The sequence below is a fragment of the Gigantopelta aegis genome, chromosome 14, assembly GCF_016097555.1.
Source record: "Gigantopelta aegis isolate Gae_Host chromosome 14, Gae_host_genome, whole genome shotgun sequence".
Classification (NCBI taxonomy): Eukaryota; Metazoa; Mollusca; class Gastropoda; order Neomphalida; family Peltospiridae; genus Gigantopelta; species Gigantopelta aegis.
The window spans coordinates 34,886,958-34,914,686 of NC_054712.1; the positions used below are offsets into that span (position 1 = coordinate 34,886,958).

Consider the following 27,729-nt stretch of genomic DNA (forward strand, 5'->3'; position numbering starts at 1 on the left):
TTAACTAAACAATTGAAAAATTCATATGCTGAACATTTTACAAAATTGTTGTTAGATCTAGTTATAAATTTAAAACAGTAAAACTCACAAGGACTAACTTCATGATAAGGTGGTTTTCATATGAAGACTGCAATCGGTGGTTTTCTGTAAAATAAGAAATGAATCATGTTTATCCAGTATTTTCAATTTCATGTGCTAAAGCAAATATTTAAAGTTAAATTTTTTTTATTAAAAATTTTGTTTTTCTGACCAACCCAGATTATATAATACTATTATATTGACAACCCTGTTATATGCAGACCTGTCAACCCTCCCGGATTCCGCTGGAGTCTCCCGGTATTTGATGAAATCTCCTGTCACCTGTGCGGGAGACAGTTTCTCCTGTTAAATGACATTTTTGTAAGCATAAAAAAAAAATCTATCCTCTTTTGTCAAAATAACAGAAGGGAAGTAACTCTGCCTTTTTTCTTATTCGGAAAATGTCGACTACTTTCGGTTTCTGAGAATTTAACAGGCCGAATTGTCCCAACTGTTTAACCTTTGCCGAAGTGAGAATTGTGGGATAGCCTATTTATATTGTTAAAAAAGCACATGGAGTTTATAAAATGACGTGTTATTATAATGTTTGTTGTCCATCGTAATGGCTACGAAGCGTGTTGCCGCTAATTCAACAGGCTGTGTATTGACATTCAGTGTTGCCATATAAAAAAAAAAAACTATGCAATTTAGTTCTAATAACACCTCTGAATTGTAAAATGTCTTCCCACTGGATTACATAATGCAACTATAACAAATCTGAACTGCCAGACTCCGAGTTGACAGCGATACACACGATGCATGTTAAAATCACATGTCACAGCAAGACAACGAAAATACCAATTAGTTGTATAAATATACTTGTGTCAGTTAATTTTGTATGTTTGTGCGGTAAAATGTTGGTTATAAGGGTACACTTCAAGAAATTAGTTTTGTACAATTAAAAAATGTTGTGTTTGACATTGACATAAAGTACGTAATGAGGTTTTACTTATGATTAATGAAAATACAATGTTTATTGAATCATTATAATGGTTTTAAATAAGTACCACGCCACCGTTCCTCATTATAGTAAAAACTTAATATTAATTTATAAGATTTATATAAATTTGTCTTTGGTACTTAGGTACACTAACCATAAATGATAATGTAACGCAACCTGTAAGGCTGTAAGTGTAATATCGTAAATGTACTAATTAATTTTTTTACTTCTTGTTCATGTTCTTAACATTTTTGGATAAAAAAATTTTTTTTTTTTAAATATGTATTAAATCATAATAATATTTAAACTTAAAAAAAAAAACATAAAAAAAAAAAAAAAAATTAATATTTTTTTTTTTTTTTAATGCCAAGATCTAAGGTTAAGAAGTATATATGACATTATAAAGTATTCATATAACTTATTGTAATTATGTTTTTTTTTTAATCTTGCGATTTTGGGTTAAATTGTGTGAATTTAAAAAATCTCCTGCTTTTTGACAAAATCTCCTGCTTTTTCAACACACACCTCCTGCTTTCTCTTGACTAAAGGTTGACAGGTCTGGTTATTTGTCATATTGATAACCCTGTTATATGTCATATTAAATAACCCTGTTATATGTCGTATTAATAACCCTGTTATATGACATATTGATAACCCTGTTATATGTCATATCAATAACCCTGTTATATGTCATATTGATAACCCCTGTTATAATAATGTCATATTGATAACCCTGTTATATGTCATATTAAGATATATGTTCATAAGCTCATTCCTGATTGCTTATGATTACCTGTTAGCTTTTAATGTATAAAGTTTTGTTTAACGACACCACTGGAGCACATTGATTTATTAATCATCGGCTATTGGATGTCAAATATTTGGTCATTTTGACTCGTAGTCTTAAAGAGAAAATCCACTACAGATTTTTTATACGCACTATCCCAGACAGGACAGCACATCCCACGGCCTTTGCTGGTTGGTACTTTTAATGTATTATGCCAAAATTCAAATTCAATCAATAAAATAATATCTTTCTTTCGTTTTGGTATCAAGCTGATGAACTATGAATGACATTCAATTTCATGGAAGATTGTAATAGCCAGCTACAATTACATTTTTAACTTTCTATTTCTATTCCAAATGGCATCACTACAGACTTACCAAAATCATTAAGCAAACTGGCCACTTTTCTATATATTGCATTCAGTATACCAATCGATATTGCATACACAATGGTGGGTGCGAAGATAATGGGATACTGCAACAGCGTCTTGTTCTTAAAATAAACATTGTCTGCCCAAGCCTGCATCCAGAAGTAAGTCAGCATAAAGACGAAAGCTATGCCAAGAAACATCGCAGTCACGGGCAGGGACACCAAGTAAAAGCGCAGAACTCGCTTAAGTTTTGGATAGACCGGTTCCGCTTTGCCTGTTACGGGATTCTTTCCTATTTTCCCAAAATAGTCAGGCCGTGGTTCTTCGAACTTCGCGACAACCGACTGCATGGTTCCCCACTGGAAGCTCAGCTCCGAGCAGTATCTCTTCCACGATTCTAGGAATATTGTGGACCACACGAGATTGAACACGGCGAAGATGGCCTCCCTGTAGACGCTGCGCCAGTACGTGATGAAGTAGATGATGCCGATAAGAGCGGGTGGGATTAAGGAGATGGTGTACAGTCCTAGAAAGGCGAAGTACATGGCGATCTTTTCACCAAAATATTTCTGGATTTTCCCTTGAAGAAAAATGAGAAAAAACAGCAAAATTAAGTGATCATTTTTTACTGAATGCAAAATTTATTGTAGTAATATACACCACTGCACTTATGAACAATTTGACTGGTATCATCATCTTCTATCAAATTACATCTAAGATCTTCTATCAAATTACATCTATCAAATTACATTTATCTAAAGTTAACTGCAAAAACCAGTCTAGTCAGTGACCGCAATCGCTCAGCCTCATAAATAGTGCTCAAAATATGTATGCCCAAAATAATCACACCCAAATTAAATACAAACTGGAGAAAACTTGGAGTGTTTTCTCTTTTATGGATACATTGAAGTAAGTTACAGTCACATGACCGGGACAGGAAGGGGTGTACAGTAGAATAATCTTAGGTCATCCGACTGGCTGTAGCGTAAACTCTATTAACGTGCCTCTATCCAATTAAGGTTCAGGCACGTCTCTCCCACACCCAATCTCTGGCATGGCCAGAGGTCGAGTGTACCATTGGCTGTTGGGATGTTTGAACCAGACTATTATCCTTACGGGAATATGCACTAGATTGACGACAGGTGATCTTGAAAAGAAATAGGCCCATATGAACAATATCTGGAGTCGGGGAACACAACATCTAGTGAGTGGTCACAGCCTCTATAATGGGGGCACAAGCCATATTTTCATCTTTATTTACCAAAAAAACCTACATAAATTTAGAGTGGCAGCAATTTGTCACCATTAAATTCAAGCCCTGCTTGTACAGTACTCACCTATTGGCTGGACACTGCAGCACTGCCTGGGCATGTACCACTCTTTCCCGAGTTTGTCAATGAACTCTTCTTCGTGCAATGGAAACAACCGGACTGCAACTTCTCGACGCAAGTACTCCTTCACTGTCAACGCAAATGTCCAACAATCTTTAAAAATGTTAACACCTTTCTAAAATGTTTAAATAAATTATTCCACTGCCCATTTTTCATTATCTCCTTTGATATGTTCATATCGCAATGACCGCAACTACCAACTGCCAACTATTTTTTTCTTTTTTGGCTAACAAGTTGTAAAACTTTTGTTTATTCACTCCGTCATTCATCCATTCATTCACTCAATCATACCAGAAACACTCATTATTACCCATATGAGCAGAGAGAAGTGGGGAAAGAAAGAAAAACCAATTCTTCCCCGAAGGTACATTTTGACATCATAATCAGTGCTTCACTATAGGTGGTTAATTAAGTTTAAGAATAGTTACCATGGTGGCATCCATGTCAACAAGGGACGGGACGTAGCCCAGTGGTACAGCGCTCACTCAATGCGCGGTCGGTGTGAGATCGATCCACGTCGGTGGCCCCATTGGCCTTTGTTGAACCAGTTATGGATCACTGGTCGGTGCAAGTGGTTTACACCTACCCATTGAGCCTTGCGGAGCACTCACTCAGGGTTTGGAGTCGGTATCTGGATTAAAAATCCCATGCCTCGACTGGGATCCGAACCCAGTACCTACCAGCCTGTAGACTGATGGCCTAACCATGATGCCACCAAGGCTGGTTATATATGAAGCTTTGAAGGGGCAGGGCATAACTCAGTAGTAAAGCATTCACTTTCCCACAGTCTGGGCTATTTCTCATTCCAGCCAGTCGACCACGACTGGTATATCAAAGGCTGTGGTATGTACTACCCTGTCTGTGGGATGGTGCATATAAAAGATCCCTTGCTGCTAATCAAAAAGAGTAGCCCATGAAGTGGCGACAGTGGGTTTCCTCTCTCAATATCTGTGTGGTCCTTAACCATATGTCTCACATCATATAATCGTAAATACAATGTGTTGAGTGGGTCGTTAAATAAAACATTTCTTTCTTTCATGTCAATAACTAACTTATGTGATCAATGATATGTATATCAGAGCTATTACGCAACACTGTCTCTTGTTCTCAACTTGCAAACTTGTTTTCAACAACAGTATACTTTGAAAATCTTTTATAAAATAATAAAGACTAATAATGGGTCATAAATAGAATACCCAACTCACTACTCGACAATACCATTTATCTTGCACTTGTTGTCCTTCCTGAGCCTTTGGTGAGGGAAGAACAACAACAGTTCACTCATGCAAGATAAATGGTATTGACTAGTAACTCGTTGAGTATTTTTTAATTCCCTCATTCTCCCACATACTCCAAATAAAACCCAAATATATTATTAAGTTCAACTGTTAAATGCAAATTTGCTTTTTAACGGAAACTCACCAATTCTCTTTCCCGGATACAGTTTGTAGTTTTCATAACCCGGGATGTGAAGGTCAAACTCAGACGCTCGGATGCTGTTCAGCTCTTTTAGAATTATCTTCTGTTTCTCTGCTGTTGTGAAAAATGTCGACATTTCACCTGTAGAAATACCAAACTTAAATATCACACATCCCAAGGTTCATTTTCAACATAAATCTAGAGGTCAGATTTTCATAACAGTAAATGAAAATAACTGGAGTCTTTAATAATAATCTTCCAAAAAAAAAAAGTCAAAAAAAAAAGAATCATTGAGTCTGACATAAAACGTATCCATAAGACTGACAATGGTAACTGAATACTATTTATTCAAATATATAATGGAGTACACAAAATGTCCTGTCCTAAACAGAGGAGCTGGCCAAGGTTGGCACCTGTGACCATGACAGGCGTGCACTAAAACAGCTTGCTCTGAATGTGCACGTTAAGCCCTATCACCTGACCAGACTTACACAAAAGCTCCTGATTAAACAATAAGTTGAGATCTTATTAGCCATTTCCCTCCTATTCTCAACTGCAGTCGAGATGCGTAAAACTAACGTAAAAACTCATAATCGACTGTAGTCGAGACGTGACTGGTCTTCATAAACACAGCTGTCAACATTCACAGAAGTTATCTATCCTCAGGGGTGGGAATTGGTGAACTGTAAAAAAGAGGAAATCTAGAGGGGTCCCGTAAATTCTTGAAATCCTAGGTTAAAATCTGTGCCATCTGATACATTTTGGAGGAAAGGAGGATTAAAATGGTAATTGCGAGGAAACGCAATGTTCCATGAAAGGAAAACAGCTGATCCGAGGAGAATTCTCACCCCTGATCTTGATTCTGTGAATGCTAGGACATAGTAGAATGACAATCTAACATGTTTAATATATTTTGCTGACTGGTATTCGTATTTAAGTTATTGCAATATCGAAAAGAAAACAAAAAATGGTCTAAATTTGTGTAAATGTTATTGATGATGTAACACGCACATTTCTCGCTATTTGTATAATTTCTTTTAAAACATGTTGGACATTATTATTTAATGCAAACTGAAGATTTGTAAAGGATGTATTCACCAAAAATAACTGATAATACAGACTTTGAAGTTGATGACGGATGGATTACTAGTCGTCGATTGAAAGTGAAAATAAACTCTCATAAACAATGACGTCATGGGATCGTGATTGTAGGGTTTTTAAAAAATATTTAAAAAAAATATTAATAAGTTCTTCTGTAAAATTTACTTTGATAATTAGACTCATTAATATATCCTCTAAACATGACACATCAAAATAGTGTTAAATTAGTTGGGATTTTTTACAATTTGATATTGAATAATGTAGGTTTAAAATTAAATATTTCACGTTTGGTAACTTGGGTCAGTGATGACATTTTCTGGTTGTAAAGCTGGATGGATAAGAGTTAAAAAAAAAAGCAGCATTAATTTCCGAAACCAACATTCGATATCTAATAAAACATGTCCAACTCACCAGAACCTTTAAAGTTTTCTAAATCAGAAATGGTAAATTCTCGGAGGTCCCCGGCGGTGTGTGGTTTTCTCATCTGCATCATCTCCGCTGATACCAGATAGCGATCTAGACTTGCACCAATGTACAAAATGGTTGCCTGAAGTAGATATAAGTTAAAAAAACACTCAAAACATCATGATGATAACACAACATACTAAAAACTTCACAGGATAGCAACTTAAAAAGCTAACATTGCTGAATGTAAGCAGTCTGCATATTGTTCAATAGTACATGGCATTCATAATTAAAGCAATCAAATGCCATATTACCAAAGTTTAATTTGGCTGATAACAGGGCTAGCTCTGGGTTAGCAGACAATTTCATCAACAAATTATCTATTAAACTTCAAAAATGGCAGAAACCTAGTTATTCTGTAACCAAACATCAATTATTACATGAAATTATTTCATCAAATTAAAATAAAATTTGCCAACTGTTTTTGAAATTCAATGAATTGGTGAAGTTCGTTCTGCTGATAGTAATACATTAATAATAAATTCATAACTTAAGTTAATTCAGGAATGAGCATGTTGCTAAAATGGAAACAGACCTTTACAATGGTTAAGACATTGGGTTTAAAGGCTGGTAGGTGCTGGGTTTGCATCCTGGTACCAGCAATGTTGCCAATCCACAACAATTCATAACGTGGCAGACCCTAGTTTCAACCCGTGAAAATGGACACTAAGTTTGGTTATAATCTACAAATCTGTAACACACGTGAATAAAGTTACATCAGAGTGAAACAAGAGTCTGTGACATTGCAATGGGGAAATACCTTTAAAAATAGACAAAAGCTCGTCTCGATAACCATTATTTATGTGTATGTGCATTTTTAAAAATCTGAAAAATGCAATGTAAATATGCAGAATTACCAGGATGTCGAGTAATACTTCGGATGTACAGACTTGAATACTCTAAACAATAAAATTTTAAGTAATGCCTAATTATTAAAATTGGTTCTAATAGTGAGAAATATGCTGCTGTGTTTAAAAACTATGGTCTGTCACTTTAACAGATCCAGTACAGTAATCTTGCTAATAAAACACTAATTATTAACCTCTAGCCATGACAGATAGTCCAGATAACTTAGCTTTGTAACTAGGACAGTGTGTTTTACATGGATGTACCTGTAAAGTCAAACTGAATGTCAAGAAATCTGTGAATTTTCAAAATACATGTATTAATGAACACTTTACAAATTCAAACTAACTGCTTTCCCACTGCCTCTTAAAAGATAATTTCATATATTGGTTTATAAAACATACTCAAAACATTATTTTGAAAAAAAGTAACTTAAATCTTTTTACCAAAGAGAAAAACAAAAAAACACTAGCCTTAAGATTTTGGGCTACTGTATTGTAAAATTAACAACTGTACATAGTAAACATATTCATACTACACGTTTAGACGTTGTGGATTAAGTTCAACAATTATAAAGCCTGGGTACATGCTGGAAATCATATTTAAAGAAAACAATCTGACTTCACTAAAGACACTACGTACACTGTGAATATCTTCCAACCCTATAAATATATAAAAAGACCAACATCAGTGGTTGAAAGTTTGACCTGGGGATTTGAACAAAGCTCACCCCAGGTCAAAAGTTAACAGTACAAGAAGAGTTTGCTTGCAAATAACTCTGTAGTAGGAAAACAACTTTGGTAGTACAAATCCTTACATGGTTGTCATTCTTGAGGTACAATAATAATTTTTAAAATCCTAGAGTTTTCCATCAGATTTTTTTTATATTAATTTTTTTTCAAGACAGACTTGGTCATAGAAGTACAAGATATTATGTACATTGAACATAAATATGAGAAAAATAACGTAATCTATAAATGCCATGGCAATGCATGTCTTTATTAACACATGCAGGCCTTAATTTAGCCAGTGAAATTTATGTTTTCTTCACCTCTCATCCAGATTAGGGCCTGAAATGTGCCGATATTGTAATTAAACATTTATCTACATTTTTTAAAAACATAAATCATATCAGTGTTAAAATTACTAATATTTAAATTTTTGCAGATTCGTATCCATAACAACCAGGGTTCATAGTTTGGTATCAACCAAATCCCATGACTTTTTCAAGTGTTTTTTTGTAATTACAGTTGAATCCCGTTGGCTTGAACCCCGTCGGTGCTCGAGAAAGTGTTCGATCCATCGGGTAGTTCGACCGAACCATTCGGTCAACATCAGATATTTCCGTAACATCAGTTAGAAAGTTGAATTAGATACATATTATTTTGGTAACTGCAAACTTAATTTCATCAAGGTGTTATAATTATAGCAAAATATCAGAGTAAAAAGATTTTATTACAAGTTACTCCGATTGTGTGATCCGGAAATTGTTTTCGGTGGTTTTCCATTTGATGGATCACCAGTTCGAGGGAAATATAGCTAATAACACATACGGGACCAATCATTTAGTTAGAGCGAAGGCTTATAGTTGACCCTGGACGTGTTCGACCCGTCATCAGTTAATATAAGGGTTTACCGAACAAAAAACCCAGGACTTCGTTTTTGGTTCGAGCATTGCGGTGTGATCGATCCTTCCAAGGTCGAGCCAACGAGATTCTACTGTATCAAAATAGTCTATTAGTAGTACAATGTTTTCACTTGAAATGTTGATCTCTTGTTATTTTAAATGAAAATCTATTATAAACCTATTTTCATTTTCCATAATTTTCCATGACTCAACTTAAAATCTTGTGATGTTCCAGGCCTGGAAAATTACATTTTCAAACTCAATGACTTTAATGATATGTATAAACTATGACAACATTAAAACAAATTTCATAAAAAAATTATGATTTTCTCATGTATGGTACAATACAAGAAGTAAGAACCGTGCAACAGATCTAGGATTATTTAATAGAGGGGGCCCAAAACCTGTTATAGTTTTTGAAAATAGAATTTGAAGGTCCTTGACAGGTGGACGGGATAAATTAGCATTTTTTTATGTATTCTGTAATATAAGAATAAGAATAAGAATAATTTATTTGCATAACACCCAAATATGGGCAGAGCAAAAATAACAATATAATATACATTTATCTGCAGTAACAATAACATAAATATACATTAATTACATGAACAAACATCTGAATCAACAAATACATATGGCATTCGTGAATTATTTTTCACGAATCCACACACCCTCGTACATTCTCCATTAGTTTATACAGACGTGAAATGCAAACAATTTGAAATTACTTCCAACTCATATGCTTTCACGCAACTTAAAGCATCTCTTTACAAAACTGCAAATGATAGGGCATAATTCTGGAATATTATTGCATGTAAGAAATAAGAATTTTTCATTATTAGTCAAAAAAGAAAAATGTGATTCTTGTTTTATTATTTTATGATGTAAATCATTTCTAAAAGCATTATATATATTGTTTGACCAAAAATGAGGTGCAAAGTTAAGGTCTGTTATTTTATGTGCCAGTCGGAGCAAGCTGGGCCTCGTTCCACGAAGCGATCTTAGTGCTAATATCACCTTAAGCGGCATTAGGTTGTTATGCATAAGGCTGGTATAAGGCATAAGGCTGGTAGGTACAGGGTTCGCAGCTTGGTACCGGCTCCCACCCAGAGCAAGTTTTAACGACTCAGTGGGTAGGTGTAAGGCCACTACACCACCCTCTTCTCTCTCACTAACCACTAAATAACTAACCCACTGTCCTGAACAGACAGTCCAGATAGCTGAGGTGTGTGCCCAGGACATCGTGCTTGAACCTTAATTGGATATTAAAAGCATGAAAATAAGTTGAAATGAAATGAAATGTTATGCATTTTAGGTGCTCTTAGCACTAATATCATCTTTAAGTGCATTAGGTTGTTATGCATTTAAGATGATCTTTGCATTAAGATCGCTTTGTGGAATGGAGCCCAGGTCTGTAATTTATGTTATCACTAAGTTTTCTTAACATGTTGTTAAAAACAAAGTGCTGCATGGGGAAAAGTATTTGTGTGGTAAGGAAGCATAACATTAATTATGCTGATGTAGGACTAAAATGCAGAAACAGTGCAACAAGAGGGTAAATTCTGTATTAACAGGTTAGGCATTATCAATGTGTGTGTATTGTCCAGGTCAAGAGTGTTTAACGTGCACATTTCGAACAAGCTGTTATAGCACACACCTGTCTTGGGTGGACAGGAATGTGTATACATGTAAATACATGTATTTTAAATAACAATCAAAAGTTTAATCATAACCAGGTGTGTAGCTAGCCATACTCTCATAAATATCTATCTTTTTTTAAAATAATTAACTAGTGCATCTGTTATCTTGTAAATTGTAATATATATATATATATATATATATATATATATATATATATATATATATATATATATCTGAATTTTGGTTGCAGCTTTTCAGTTGTTTTCAATACAATTCTTTCTTGTTTTAATAATTATTAATATTATTAAAATATTGAAAGAAACATTCCATTAATATACATGTAGATGCATACATGTGTATATATAAAACTGGAGAAACCCAGCATGCATGTAGTATTTTCACTGCAAACATGCATGCACAATTAAAATGCAAGGCAAATTCACGCTGTATTTACATTTCTAAATTCTATTTGAGAGATTTCACACAAAAATGGTATAACAAGGGTTTTTTAAATGCCTATGGGAGCATGAGCAATCAATAAATAAAAAGCACATGTCCAAGAAATATGCATGTAGCTTTAGTCTTACCACGTTTTCAGAATTAGTCTGAAATAATAACAACATAATGTAATTATATAGTAATAATGAGTAAACCATACGATCATGTAGAATACCTGTTATGTTATGGCCATTTACCCAAACTAGTCATTTAGCCACATGACTGATAACATTAGTCATATCTGTCCAAATGACTACCTGATGCTTGAACTATATGTCTAACTGCTGAGAATGATTTCTCTCCCATCACTGGCTAAACAGGATAGATGTATTCTACGACATTAGGCCACATGGAATATATAGAACTAAGAAAATAACTAGGTAATGATGTCGGATATCTGCATTACTTTGTGATGGTAAGAATGAGAAATTCTGCGAAGCTCTGCCGAAAAGAATTTCTCATTCAGCCTGAACAGGATAAAGCAAATATCTGACATGATTAATTAGTTATTATCCTGCAGACCATAAAAATTAAGGGGAAAAGTGATTATTTGTGTTATTTCAGCCACATTGTATGATGACCTAGAGGTCAAATGAGCGATTTTGTAATGTAGGCTATGATTGACGTCAAGAGTCACTCAGTGTTCGAGATTAACGGTATCCCGATATCCCGGGGATACCAGAATTTAATTTTGGATACCAGACTTCAAGAACCCAGTATCCCACTGGGATGCCATATAATACAAAATTCTCAGGTGGGATACCAGATTTTGGAATGTTAGTATCCAATTGGGATACTGGCCAAGAAATTTAATCTCGAACACTGTCACTTCCTGCTAGTAGCAGAATATGACTTTGCTTTATCCGCCATCAATAGAAATGGTGGTTGCAGGATAAGAAATCTGTATCCAACCCTAGCAATCTTGGGATACGATAAAGTTTTTTTTAATATACCATACTGAGGGACAAAAGAAACGTTACATATTATGTATATTATGATGAAGATTTAATATATTTCAATTCATTATCATAAAATAAAATGACGTGGCAAGAAACATTGTCGAGTCAACTGGGGACGACAAGACAAGTTAGTCACTGTCACATCGGCGCAAAGCGACGTTACCACAGTTATTTCGTCAAAACCACATGTTCACAAAGTCAATAGTGGGTGAATGATCCTCTGGTGTTGATTACAGCCTGGCATTAGTGATACATAGATGCTATCAAGCTATCTGGTGGAATATCCCCATCCCATATAACATGTAGGTATTTGCACATAATGAAAAAATAAATACAATAAAATTACTATAAAAATTTGACATACAACTTTATGTCCAGTCAGGGAATATTTTGTTTTTAAAATATCGATTAGCAATATTTCTAGTCATTTAAAAATTGATTAGCAATTAATGTTTAATGTTTTAAAATTGTGTAGCAATCTTTGAAACTTGTACAGCGAATTGTGACATGATACTGAACAAAATGTTCCATGAAATTGAAATCTCTCAAAAACAGACCCTCAGTAAACTGGAATTCTCAAAAACAATTTTTATCTTCTTCTCATTCCTTTCAAAATATCAGAACAGTACTTTCAGTCATGGTGGGACCAAACTTTTTCTTTTTTAAATCCTAGTCCATCATGAAACCTATTTAAAAAATTTGTTTAGCTCCATCTCGCTTTCCATAGTAATGAAATGAATGCTTTACTAAGCAAATCTACCTTTTAATATAACATTCTGAACACTGACACACAATCTTATATACTGACAGTTAAGTGGTTTCACTGCAATGCTCAAAAGTTAAATTTCTTTTTAACATCGAATGCTTCGTCAGGGTTCAAAATTAGCAGTCACCCGGTCGCCACGGGCAATCTTTACTGGCCAAGGACGACTAAGAATTTCACAAAGGTAGTCCATTGGGTGACCATCGACCTCAGGGTCTGGCTAGTATGATACTAGTTAAAAAAGAAACGCACCGATACTGAATCGAATGTGACAAAACACACTACAGATTAGGAAGCAGAAGACATAGAACATGTTCTATATTTTGACAGTGCCAAAATAATGAATAAAGATAAAATTCATATAAAAACATATTCATTTATTATGTTTTAACACCATACTATCTCAAATAACATTTTACTGGGGGTAAAAGTTCAGAGTAAATTAAAACAAAAATTCTTTACAAATTACCATCAAACTGCATAGGTTCACCCTTTTTTTCTGATACAGGTTTTAAGGCAAGTGATGGAACATCTAAGGTAATCTGAATGACAAAACCGTAATACATGCTCAGGGCCTTATTGAGTAGTACGTACCATACTGAGTCAAATGGACACTTGGCAAAATAGTACATGATTCCACGGATTTCTATCTAGTGCCTTGAGAACAGCCATTCTCGAGGAAATCATTTACTAGGGATTTCACCCCTGCTTGCATCCCTACAAAGTTTATTCTATCCCTCTTGCATTGCCACAAAGAGGACTGCCATTCCCAGACTAGTTTACTAAAGCACACGCAGTTCTACCTGTAGATTCTTTGTACTGCATTATCTTTTACTTGAGAGATAATGCAAGTCAAGCGGCATACCGTGGCTGTTCTAGGATTTTGTCTTCACCCCTGTATTAAAAATGATATTTAATATGTATAATTTAATGATACTTTGTAAAGTAACATTTTTATTTATACTCGATTTCTTTTTTTTAAATTTATTCGAGTTGGTATGGTTTAAAACTTAATTTAACATGTTTTATATAAATTTTAACTTTATTGATTATGAAGTTAAATGCCAATTCGTCAGTTTTCTTTTGACGCAGACTATATATGGTGAGCACATGGTTATTATTCAACAAAAAACATTCTAGTTTTGATTTTGGCTGTGCAGTTAAATTTCAATGTGATAATTGGAGGGCTAATTCAATTTGACAAGGGCCAGTAAGATTTTTCTTCAACTGACCCTGCTGACTATGGTTTTCATGTTAATTTTCAACCCTGCTTCATATCCTCTGGCAAAAACCCTGACATTTGTTGCAAGTGTTAAATAGAGCAAAATTAAGTCCCTGCCAGTGGTGTTGATGGCGGTGGTGGTGTTTGGTGAGGGAAGAAACCTACCTGTTGATGTTGCGGAACCATCATTTTAACCTCCAGTTCAGCACCTCCATCCAATTTTGATTCCTGAATATGAGCCATCAGCCATTCTATGGCCGCCTGCTTGGTGCCAGATGTAAATTCTATGATAACTAGTGGTTCAAAAGCATCACTCTTTCTTTCTGTGATTTCCTCAATTGATTTGGACTCCATCGCGGTCAAAGACCACTTGATTTCAAAGACCTCTGGTGAGTCACAGATCTGAAAAACAAAACTTTAATTAAATTTTAAACTGTTTTAAAGACAAGTTTTTTCTAAAATGTTTCAACTCACTTCCATTTTAGTTGGTGATGCACGAATCTAAAATAATATTTTTAAAATTAAAATTGAAACTTTATGACAAGTTTTTTCTCTGTTTCAACTTGCTTGCATTTTGCTAAATTGTATCAAAATTCACTATGCAAGTTACAGTTAAAGTTTGTTTTGATTAATGACACCACTAGAGCACATTGATTTATTGATCATCGGCTATTGGGATGTCAAACAATGTAATTCTAACATAGTCTTAGAGATAAAACACGCTAATTTTTTCATTAGTAGCAAGAGATCTTTTATATACACCATCCCACAGGCAGGATAGCAGACCATGGCCTTTGATGTACCAGTCATGGTGCACTGGCTGGAGCAAGAAATAGCCCAATGGGCTGACAGATGGGGATCGATCCTAGACCGGCCACACATCAAGCGAGTGCTTTACCAAGACCCACTGGATAACATTCCACTCCCACAAGTACAGAAATCATATATGTCTCTTTACTCACAAACTAATTACAGAGAAGGAAAAATTTTAGTAAAGACCTGTGTGATAATTTTGTAGGCTACCATTAATTTCGAGCCCTGATTTATCGCATCCTGGAATTATAAAAGACTACTAGCTTGGCTAAAATACGAACCTGTGGCAATCGTAAAATTGTTTGGTACACAGTAATTAGAATTTATCTTGTTGTGATCGTATAATACGGACACATTCCAACCCATGAGATCTCAAATGTTTTTGTGCGAGCAAGGTTTACCAAGAAAACAAATAACATTTTGTCCCACAAGTTGGAATTGCTGTCTCTATACCCCACTTAATTACAACAAAACATTAGTAAACCTGTGTGCAATTTTGAGGAGAATCCAGGAGTCTGAGGCTCGCAAACATTATATAAGACTCTCTAGCTTGGCTAGCATACGAACCTGCATGGCTCGTAAAAATTATTTGTACAAATTACATTGATTCATCGAAATGACACAGTCAACATATATCTCAAAATCCTGGGAAACCAGAGTCTTGAACAGCGATCTTTTCCATGATTTCATGCAAAACATTTAGTGTATATTCTGTTCTACTGGAGATGCACACGGCAGGGCTCGCTGGGTTGGTGGCAGGCTCTAAAGATTTGCAAACAGGGAATCCTTATGACACTTACCGGCCTCGGTGGCATCGTGGTTAGGCCATCGGTCTACAGACTGGTAGGTACTGGGTTCGGATCCCAGTTGAGGCATGGGATTTTTAATCCAGATACAGACTCCAAACCCTGAGTGAGTGCTCCGCAAGGCTCAATGGGTAGGTGTAAACAAAGGCCATCCTGCCTGTGGGAAGCGCAAATAAAAGATCCCTTGCTGCTAATTGGAAAGAGTAGCCCATGTAGTGGCAACAGCGGGTTTCCTCTCAAAATCTGTGTGGTCCTTAACCATATGTCTGATGCCATATAACCGTAAATAAAATGTGTTGAGTGCATTGTTAAATAAAACATTTCTTTCTTTCTTTCCTTATGACACTTAAATTTTTTAAACCAAAATGGCACACTGGTAAACTAAGTCTAAAGTCTAAACCCCTACAATTCATTTAATCATACATTGAGTATGTTCAAAAATATAGTGCAAATTATGCAAAAACAGTTATTAACAACTTGACCATAACTAGCATATAAAATTGAAAATATTTATTTGTTAAAATATTTTTAAAACAATGATTCATTGTCATAAAACACGAGTTATGACATTAGGCAAATTTTTAAAAATCATCTAGCCCATGTAGGGTCTCCGTGAGTACTCAAGTACTCGGTCACGGGTTGAGTCCAGCAAGACTCGATCGACTCCATTTACAGCATTTGAGTACCTGTGCAAGGAAGAGCACTCTCATTTAATTATATTTAGTTTTTTTTGTCATATGCTTGCCGCCAGTTACATTATAGGTCTATGAAACATGGATGGAAAACAAAAGGCGAATGTGTGGAATGAAATACAATGGTATGATTTGGCATCGATCTTTAGCACTGGAATTATAATTAATTATATAACCAACACCCACAAAATTAGGATAAATCAAAAAGCACAAACTTTATTTATCTGAAATTCTCCAAAATATTTTTATTTCAACAGTCACATACTTAATTTTCAGATTTGTTACATTCTATATCAAAATTTACAAAAATTAAAAAAATTCTGTCAACTTATTTTTCATTAAAGAATAATAAAGTGTATAATATTTTGTATCATATAATAGGTAGCGTATCCAGAGGATCACATAAAACTATTTTTATTCCTAATATATGATACTGATGATACCGAAACACTCTGGTAATAACATCTGTATATTTCTACCACTAACCGTATTTCACTTCCTTGTGTAATAACTAATGTAGTACCACCAAACTTCAAGTGAAGTATTCATTTCAACTTAGTTTTGTGCAATTAAGGTTCAAGCACACTGTCCTGGGCACACACCTCAGCTATGTGGGTTGTCTGTCCATGATTGTGGGTTAGTTGTTAAGAGATAGTGAGAAAGAAGATGGTGTAGTGGTCCTACACCTACCCATTAAGTCATTAAAACTCGCTCTGGGTGGGAGCCGTTACCGGGCTGCGAACCCAGTACCTACCAGCCTTATGTCCGATGGCTTAACCATGACACCACCGAGGTCATGAAGTATTACTCTTATTGTAAAACACGCTAAACCCAGAGGGAAGTAACTCTTGTTATTGTACTCAATTATACATGAAATCTGTAAAAGTCCAATTTCAAAAGCATAGGCATAGGAAGGTGCCAAAAGGGGGGGGGGGGGGGGGGGCACAAATGCCACATATATATAAATACATGTATAAATAAATATATAAAAACCATCGCTGCTGAGCTACAAAGTGGGGACACATGTCCTCCTTGCCGCCCCCCCCCCCCCCCACTCCCATTTCCTACGCCAGAGAAATAGTCACTTACATGCACAGCACTCCATAAACTTGTTTAAATGGAACACTGCGCATACCCCAAACTTTCTATGTAAAAAACACAATCACATTTTGGATATTATTATGTACAATATCCCAATAAACTGATAATATTGAAATTTAGGCATGTTACCAAAAGGGTTTGGGTGTGACAATTGTTGTTTTTTTCCACTAATTTTTGGAGGCATTCTGCGGTTGGATGGGTGTTCAGGTATTTTCTTCTGTTGTTGGTTGTTGTTGTTTTTTTGTAGTGGGGGTGGGAGAAGACATAAAATGTAGCCTTGTAAACAAAATAATAATAATAAAAAAATATTTTAAAAAGCAAAACATAAACGAACCACTTTTGAAACGTGAATTATATATAACATTAAACATGTTAAAGAAAGAAAATTATGAAATAAAGAATTTAGTTATCCGTCAATTAAACACAGCTGCAATGCTGTATATGCAAGTTCATAAATCCCAGGTCAGGCCGGGTTGTGTTACAAAATCCATTAACCTATTTCCTCTTATTGTAAAAGCTGAAAACGTCAAGCATGCACAGCCGTGGCATTAGTTAAACAAAGCATATGTTTAGTACAACAGTCAACACCAACTAATTAATGTAATAAACTTGTAACAGAATACTTTAAAACACCAAATGTAAACAAATAAAACCCCTATAACCTAAACTTGTGCCTTCTATAGCCGTTCCCACTGGACATAACTGCGACTAATCCACTATCCCATTCAATAGGGGAAAGAGTTTGTAAAAAATATATTTGTTTAATATTTAAAGCATATATCGATCAGCAACAAAACAAATAATCAGACTGTATAGATTAAATATATTATACATAATATCTAATAAGCTTAAAAACCGTAACTCTTTGGGAAAGTTTTATTATAATATATCCACAACCCTTAAATATAATAGACTCGTTCCTTTCATCTTTGCTATTTTTAGAACTGTGTTAATTCCAGTTGGTCTTCTCTGTCAAGTTGTGAACGTTTAAGAAGTGATGTCCACTGTCAGTTGTTATCTTAGGTTCGTTTTAGTCCCGCTCCCATTTTTTGTCTCATCATCGTTGTGAAATTTATCGCTTAACATAACAATATGACTTTGGTGACTGGGTGTAGATTTAGTTAGTTGATTTTGTGCACGTGAGATATCGATCATTCGATGAAGCGGGAAATGGTAACACTTTGACATGGCCGACGATGGACAATGTTGACAGGTTGAGGTCACGTGAGGACTATTTTAATTGAAGGTGAGTAGACCTGTTTGTATTGAATGGACATAATGGCTGTAGAATGTCAAGAATGAAATGGGATCGGTACCAGAGACCAATTCTTCTGGTAATATAGCAGTATGATCAAATGAATTTACATTTATAAGCTGAACAGTGACAGTCATGGTCTATAAGAATTTTTCTGATTGTAAAGCTACATTTCATATTTTATATTTATTTTTTAATCATTTGTCTATTTTATATTTATATATCTTACATTCAATAGCTGATCATCTAATGTAAAATAAAATAAAAGTTTGTTTTATTTAACGAGGCTACTAGAGCACATTGATTTTTTATCTTATCATCAGCTGTTGGACATTAAACATATGGTCATTCTGACACTGTTTTTTTAGAGGAAACCCGCTGTCGCCACATAGACTACTCTTTTACAACAGGCAGCAAGGGATCTTTTATTTGTGCTTCCCACAGGCAGGATAGCACAAACCATGGCCTTTGTTGAACCAGTTATGGATCACTGGTCGATGCAAGTGGTTTACACCTACCCATTGAGCTTTGCGGAGCACTCACTCGGGGTTTGGAGTCAATATCTGGATTAAAAATCCCATGCCTTGACTGGGATCCGAACCCAGTACCTACCAGCCTGTAGACCGATGGCCTAATCACGACACCACCGAAGCCGGTCTAATGTAAAATAATAAATATATAATAGCTTTACATGGACTGAAATAAGCAATGTGTCTGGTAACCCAGAGACAGAAATATTCTGTTTATGTTAAGTTTTATTTAATATTAAATTGTAATTCTAACAATAAAGCCTGTTGTAGTTACAAATATCTGTCATTACAAATGGGTAAGTTATCAATTTTGTTAAATGTATATGAAGTCAACAGTGTTTGTAAAAAAAAAAAAAAAAAAAAAATCATTGTAAAAAAAAAAAATTGTCCTTGTGAGTGTTTGTGACAAACAGAACCACTTTAATGATTAAAATTGAATATCCACACTGATAATGATATTCTATTAAAAGAAGAAAATATAATAAATATGTACTTTTACTTGATCATCATATTTATAACATTAAACTAATAGCCAGTGTTTCTGCCAGAAAGATATTTTTGGATATGGTGCTATGGAATTGAATGCAACCAGTCAACAGTGGGTAGGGGGGCTTCCCTCACAAAAAAAGGAGTTACATTTAGGGTTAGGGTTAAGAAAATCATACAGTAATGATAAGAATCATTTATCCAAATTTAAATTTTTTTTATTTGGGTATGGCATCATACCTGTTTTACCCTCTGGCAGAAACCGTGACAGTAGGTTTCCTCTCTCAATATCTGTGTGCAGGGAACAATATTTCACGAGAACCATTGTTCTGTTCGCATGTCGGTTAAGCAACTTTAAAATCACGAGAACTGCCAATTGGTTGCTTGGTGAACAACTACATTCTAAAATTAAAAGTTACCATATATCAGTAATAAAAGTGAAAATCAGTTTATGTTTTTAAATACATGTAAGCCACCAATGTAGCACAGAATTGTAGTGTTTTAGGATTAGGTAGGCCTAACTCATTGGTTACGAGAACTATATTAACCTAACCGAACAATCGGTTATTTAAGTAAAACTCATGTGAACTGATTTCCGGTTACCTAAGATTTTGAAATATTGTCCCCTGTGTGTGGTCCGTAACCATATGTGTGACGCCATATTTAACCATAAATAAAATGTGTCGAGTGCATCGTTAAATAAAACATTTCCTTCCTTAAACTAACTATGATTAAACTCGGGACCATTATTAAATTAGCCAAAGTCAAACCACCACATTTTTACTAAAGTTTCAGAGATCGCTACCAAATTTTAAAATATTAAACAGTTGTTTCTAATCCATTTTCAATTAAAATATCGCTAATTTAGATTTTGAAAACAAATCCATGTAGGCTGTTCCTACTAAATTATGCATGTATGTAGCAGCAAGGAATCTTAACTATTCACATGCATACACTTGTATGTATATAAAAAAAAATAAAAAAATATCTATATACAGAACATCACAGACCACTGCAGGCAGGGCTAGCCTTCACTCGCCAAATTTGCGAATTTCAGAAACAATTGGCGAATTTTATTTTGATTTGGCGAAAATATTTCATGTAATAATTGGTATTTTGTTGAAAAATTACAGTGGATTTTGCACATCTGAAGATAATTTACCGGTCTCGGTGGCATCGTGGTTAGGCCATCGGTCTACAGGCTGGTAGGTACTGGGTTCGGATCCCAGTCGAGGCATGGGATTTTTAATCCAGATACCGACTCCAAACCCTGAGTGAGTGCTACGCAAGGCTCAATGCCGACCAATGATCCATAACTGGTTCAACAAAGGCCATGGTTTGTGCTGTCCTGCCTGTGGGAAGCGCAAATAAAAGATCCCTAGCTGCCTGTCATAAAAGAGTAGCCTATGTGGCGACAGCGGGTTTCCTCTAAAAAACAGTGTCAGAATGACCATATGTTTGACGTCCAATAGCTGATGACAAGATAAAAATCAATGTGCTCTAGTGACTTCGTTAAATAAAACAAACTTTCTTTCTTTCTGAAGATAATTTGGCTAATTGTTTTGCTCAACCAGGGCTAGCTCAGCTGCAGGACTAGTTCTTGGTGAGCTAAAATGTTTGACTGGCGTAACAATGCCAGAAGTAACTACTGAACACTCCCCGAAGTGGTCAGCCTAAGCCCACAGCTAAAAGCTGATGGGAAATGGCGGGTGTGTTGCACATATAGCCACAAGAGACAAGCACCTGTTGCAGTTGGAGAGACAAGGACTGGGATGTGAAGGTGGACAGCGAAAGAAGTTGAAAGATAGGAGTTGCCAGATCGGGAAGAAATGAGATGGAATTCAAAGGAGAGAAAGGAAAGGGGGCAGTGCATGGGATAAAACAAAACAAAACAAAAAGATGTTTGACTGGATGTAAATTAGTTTTGTACCAAGTCAGCCCTATTTGGGCGTCATTGATTAACTGATTGATGTCTTGACCGATGTATTTTTTAAAATAACAGTTATCAACTTTGTGGTGGTGGTTTGGTTTAATAATAAGATTTTTTGGAGAATAAAGTACTGTTCTCAACTTTATTGTCATGCGGCAGCCCCCTATATTGCAACCGATTTCGTTGCATATGCAACCATTATTTTTTCATTCAGCGACTAAAACATTTCATACTGTCTATATAAAAATACAAGTAGGTGCCATCTGGCTCCTAGATGTAACAGTTAACGTAGAGGTCCATGTGGTAACCTCTTGCAGGGATTCTAGAATTTTTTTTAAATCCACTAGCCATGGGATCAGTGATTTTGAAAATTTACTAGCCACAATTAAAAATTCACTAGCTCTACTTTACTTAAGTTAATACAATTTTACTAAATAATAGTAATAATTGGAATATGTCACCTAAAGAGTGAGATAGAACTTAAAAACACTAACATTAGGAGGTTGGGGTGTGGCAGGATATTCATATTTACACAATATACTTAACTGAAATATTTGACAATTTGTTTTCACTAGCCATCAGGCATGGCAGTAGTAGTTATTTACTAGCCCAACATTGAATATCACTAGCCATGGGAGTGGGGCTACCATAATCTAGAAGCTCTGCCTCCTGGTAAACTGAACTACTATTTTCGACTTATTTCGATACCCGTAGCTGTCCTGAATCAAGGTTTTATTCACATGATTTCAGGAATTTTTATGATTAATTGATCTACTCTCTGCTGTACCTGCTTTTGATTTTCGACTTTCAAACTAAATCGGGGGGGGGGGTCTAACTGAGTCGGGAGAACACTCGCCTGCGATGCTTGCATTGTAGGATCGAATCACCTCAGTGGATCCAATCTCTGATTGTTTTTTCCCCCGTCCCAACCAGTGCAGTGCGGCTGGTATATCAACGGCTATGGTATGTGCTATTCTGTCTGAAAAAGTGCATATAAAATATCTCTGATCAGGGATATGAGGACTACACAAAAACGCATAAATGCACTTTTTCATTTCATCTAAAAAAAACCCCATAACATGATGTTCAATACTGTTGACCACACAAGGTTCATTTGCATGATTTCACGGTTTCAAGTTTATGATATGTCCCTTATATTATAAGTTATAACCAGTTTAGGTTTGTTAGCACTGAATGCAATTTTAGACAGTTCCAAGGGTTGCCGCAGTAAGCTTTTTTGTTCGAGTCCCTCCCACATCCACGCTTAATACTAATGGAGAAATGAAACATATTTCCTCTCTAAAACTATATTATGTAAAAATTACCAAATGGCCGATGATTGATAAATCAATGTGCTCTAGTGGTGTCATTAAACAAAACAAACTTTAAACTATGGCTAACTGATATCTGACAGTGACATATGGTTATTTCTATACTTGGAATGGAGAGTGAATAAACCGACTTTTGATATATAGGTTACTCCTACTAAAAAACCCAGCAAGAGATCTTTTATATGCATTTCTCATAGCCAGGATAATAAGTAAAACAGCCTTTGATGTATAAGTCGAGGAACACTGGTACGGATGGGGAAACACCTGGGTCCATAATCAAGGCAATTAATTTTTACGATCCATTTGCACGTCATGTGGGTGTTCTAGGCTTTGGATTGCTAAGGCCATTAGTGCTGTGTCAAAAATATGTATGGTAATGCCGAAATTAAACTTACAAACATGCTGATCGCAAAACATTTTACCTGAAAACCACTCAAATGTAGTTTGAATTAGATTAAAACAAACGTGAGAATACTGATAAAGCTATACATGTCCCCTACTGGGCCAAACAATGTTTATATCTCCTAAATTCATGGGCCATAGCTGTTAATTGGTAAATTGCCATGAAAGTGAAACTTGATTTGTCACACAGGGTTTGTAGCAGTCTTTAAAAATAGGTAAATCGCCATGAAAGTCAAACTTGATTTGTCACACAGGGTTTGTAGCAGTCTTTAAAAATAGGTAAATTGCCATGAAAGTCAAACTTGATATGTCACACAGGGTTCGTAGCAGTCTTTAAAAATAGGTAAATCACCATGAAAGTCAAACTTGATCTGTCACACAGGGTTCGTAGCAGTCTTTAAAAATAGTTAAATCGCCATGAAAGTCCAACTTGATCTGTCACACAGGGTTTGTAGCAGTCTTTAAATTCATTGAAAGTCTTTGAATTTGAACAAATTATTTTTAGGTCTTTGAAAGTCTTAAAATTGTAATAAATAAAAGTCTTTAAAAGTCTTAAAATTGTAATAAATAAAAGTCTTTGAAAGTCTTAAAATTGTAATAAATAAAAGTCTTTGAAAGTCTTAAAATTGTAATAAATAAAAGTCTTTGAAAGTCTTAAAATTGTCACAAAAAATAGCCTAAGCAATGATGATACTTTTACATCTGCATGCATTTGATATTTTCCAGTTACACGGTTTAATCTGTCATGATGCATGTAAAAAAAAACTAAATTCAATTCCATGGACAGCAACGTAAACGAACTGATTTGGTATTTTTATCGCATTCTATTGTCTTTGACTGCTGTGTGAAAGTCTTTGAAAATGGCAGGTAAAAGTCTTTGTAAGTCTTTGAATTTGTTTGGTCTTTAAGGCTATGAACCCTGACCAGTATTACCAGTAGTAACAGTACGTGATAAAGCTGTATATACAGAATTCTAGCTCTGTGGTAAAAACATGTGGAAACTATATGTGGGATGGACAGACAGAAGAATGGAAATGAACCCTGTAGTCCCCTCCAATTTGGACTGGTTAGGGATTAATAACTTCAAAATGCATTTCTGAATTATCTACAACCCTTCAGCAGTGCTATGAAGACCTCAATGTACTCAGAACCGACAGAAAATCTTTCGTGGCTAAATTAGTGAAATCAAAATCCCTTGTGCTCTACCTTTGATCTTAATCTCACCCACTATTGTAATGGAATAGAGCTATGGTATTATAATGTGTTCTTCTATGTCAGCAAAATATTTTTTTTGCAAACGTCGACAAAAATATATCATCACCAGACATCAAGCATTTTTGACAGCAGAATAGATTAAGATGATTTAAGTGACAACCAGAGTCACTTTGACCAGTGTTGGGATAAATGGAGATAAAAAAGATTATTCTTTGACATTTTCTTTCTGGGTAGAGAGTGTAGTTAGTAGGGTTCTAAAAGTTCATGCGAGTTCACTGACCGCTAATTGTAAATGTATACAGTAATACATACATGTCTAAATGTTACACGCTAAATGATATATAAAATGTGAAATATTGCTACTCGTATTCATGTATCATAACTGTTTACCCAAATTGTCTCAGATCTTACATTTGGTAAACACAAAATGAGGGGAGTGATTAATTACTTGCCTAACTTGGATGATGGGGAGCCATTTAAGGTATTGCCATGTTTCTTATGTACTGTATATATGAATATTAGACATCAGTATTTAGCCTACTATATTTAAAAAAACAAAGATTCACACCATCCAGATGTTGCTGTGAAAAAGAGAGAGAGGAGTGATTAATTGCTCCCTAACTTAGATTATGGGGAGCCATTTAAGATATTACAGGGATCGATTTTGGCCCACGGCACTACGGCTATTGCCGTAGGTGTCCTTGTTACTGGACGCGGTGCCCCGATAAATTGGACCGTGTCCACGGCCATAAGTAACCGGGGTTGCCTTCCTTGTATGCCCTAATGCCCTTCTCATGCCTGGTACCAACTAAATTGAACTTTGCAGCATTTGTCACTTGCCGTGTATTCGTCCATAAGAACAGAAATCCAAAGAAATTATTGCCGACTCTCAGACACGCAATTTCGATGGGCGCAGCCATATTGTTATTGTTTACAAGCCACAGATCCGAGAACCACGTGGTCGCCGAGAAGTAACTGCGCAGTCGCTCTATAAAGACTGTTCTGCGCAGGGAACCTCATCTCTCACTCGCATCAGTGAAAACTTTACAGAAAGTGGCCTTGGTGCCCTACCCTTGAAAGAAATGTTGCCCTTGGTGCCCTGCCCACTGGTCTTGGTGCCCCAAAAATTTCCTGAAACCCAAAGCCAAAATGGCCGTGCCCTGAATTTTTTTTAATTCTACCCCTGATATTACCATATTGCGCAATGATATTTAATCCTTTTCAAGGGAGTTAAGCCATAGTCATTTTTCTGTTTAGCTAAAAAGCCATTTTCCGCTGGCCTTGTTGGTGTACTGGTTATGCCATCGGACTTGAGGCTGGTGGGTACTGGGTTCGTATCCCACCTGAGGCAATGGGGGATTTTTCATGCCAGTACCGGCTCCAACCCAGAGTGAGTGCACCGCTAGGCTCAATGGGTGGGTGTAAGGCCACATACACAGTTTCACCCACTTCATGGGTGCGATTATGGGTGTGTCTCACAAGTGTATGACGCCACATGGTAGATGATTACCCGGCATGCACTGCAGGTTCTGTGTACATTGGGCTCGGGAGGTAGCTTAACTGACAGCAAGCATGTAGCACGGCCCTGTCAAGTATTCTCATACCGAAAAGAAAATACTGCGGCTTCACCATTCATCTCATCATCATTCATGTTTGTACGGTCCAAAAACTAAAAAAAAGTCTTGTTGTCTCTGTTTTAAATGTTTGTGATGTTTTTAAAAGAAAAACCCCAAACAAAACAAAAAGCTATTTTAATGCAGTATTTTAATCATTTCTATAAAACAGAAAGAGTCTAAAGTTACTAGAAATGAAAACATGTATTGTACACAAGTAATGTTATTTCCAATTTGATCTCAACTTGGCAAAAAATCTTTTGTCTGGTTTTTAAGTTTACTTTAAATTATTTAAGTTAACCTTTAAAATTGTGTTGAGATGTTGTTAAGCAAATATTCCATTTCTTTCGTTATGAATATATATACTTAACACATACCGGTAAATTGATCCTCTAATATATTTTGTAGCTGGAATTAGGCTTTCTGCCAGAAATAATTTGAGGGTACGTAATAAAAATGGATTATATATAAGTGCCCCATGTAGGTGGTTATAGGTTTGAAATCATTTGAAATTGAACACTGCATTTCATGTACCTAGTGGGCGGGATGTAGCCCAGTGGTACAGCGCTCGCTCGATGCACGGTCGGTGTGGGATCGATCCCCATCAGTGGGCCCATTGGGCTATTTCTCGTTCCAGCCAATGCACCACGACTGGTTTATCAAAGGTCATGGTATGTACTACCCTGTCTGTGGGATGGTGCATATAAAAGATCCCTTGCTGCTAATCGAAAAGAGTAGCCCATGAAGTGGTGACAGTAGGTTTCCTCTCTCAATATCTGTGTGGTCCTTAATCATATGTCCGATGCCATATAACCGTAAATAAAATGTGTTGAGTGCGTCGTTAAATAAAACACTTCCTTCCTTTATTTAGTGCAGTTTGTACCTTTGAAAACCGGATGACCAGACAGTTGTCACTCATTATGGAGCTACTAACTGTTCCGTTTATTGTACAATATACACATGCCCAGGTTAGCCATTAGATGTGTAATCACTGTTACATATGACTGTTGCCGGTTCTCCGCTCATCAGTTCGCCATAGGCCAACCTCCACACCCTAACGGCCTTAACGAGGCCACTCACATGGACATATAGATCGGACTTTAAACATTTAGACCTTCGTTCAAAATTTTATGTCGAAATTACTTCTTTTTTTTAAAAATATTATTAAATAGTCCGATCCTCTCTTCTATCTCTTATTTATTTTTGGACTGTCCTTCAAAAATGCTCCAAATCATATAAATATTCGGCCGAGCAGTCATTTCTTTTTATTTTTGGCTTATAATGTTTTGTTTTTTTTCTTAAATTATTCTATTAACCTTTTAACTAATTGCTATTTTCAAAATTCTGCCCATTTTCAACACTACCCCCACCCCCCACATCCTGAGTCGGGCCACTGATCTTATCGGAGGTCGGACTCGGGATGGGCGTGTTCGAAACCCTAGTGGTAT

General features: G+C 35.7%; 2 protein-coding genes across 3 annotated transcripts in view; one reads left to right on the top strand and one right to left on the bottom strand.

Annotated features, from left to right (window-relative positions):
* Positions 1-18,226, bottom strand: part of LOC121388354 (anoctamin-10-like) — a 35,972-nt gene extending 17,746 nt beyond the window's left edge. The window contains exons 1-8 of one of the 2 annotated variants that reach the window (XM_041519651.1): positions 18,182-18,226; positions 14,273-14,509; positions 11,253-11,270; positions 6,498-6,633; positions 4,989-5,126; positions 3,513-3,635; positions 2,183-2,755; positions 89-144 (exon numbers count right to left, since the gene is read on the bottom strand). In XM_041519651.1, coding sequence (XP_041375585.1) covers positions 89-144; positions 2,183-2,755; positions 3,513-3,635; positions 4,989-5,126; positions 6,498-6,633; positions 11,253-11,270; positions 14,273-14,461 — 1,233 coding nt within the window. In that variant the 5' untranslated portion in view covers positions 14,462-14,509; positions 18,182-18,226. The remainder of the gene's footprint in view (positions 1-88; positions 145-2,182; positions 2,756-3,512; positions 3,636-4,988; positions 5,127-6,497; positions 6,634-11,252; positions 11,271-14,272; positions 14,510-18,181) is intronic. The other variant, XM_041519652.1, reaches the window with a different exon arrangement.
* A 278-nt stretch (positions 18,227-18,504) lies between these two features.
* LOC121387975 (carboxypeptidase N subunit 2-like) overlaps positions 18,505-27,729 on the top strand; it is a 36,165-nt gene continuing 26,940 nt past the window's right edge. The window contains exon 1 of the mRNA XM_041519160.1: positions 18,505-18,765. The gene's annotated coding sequence lies outside the window, so the exon portion shown is untranslated. The remainder of the gene's footprint in view (positions 18,766-27,729) is intronic.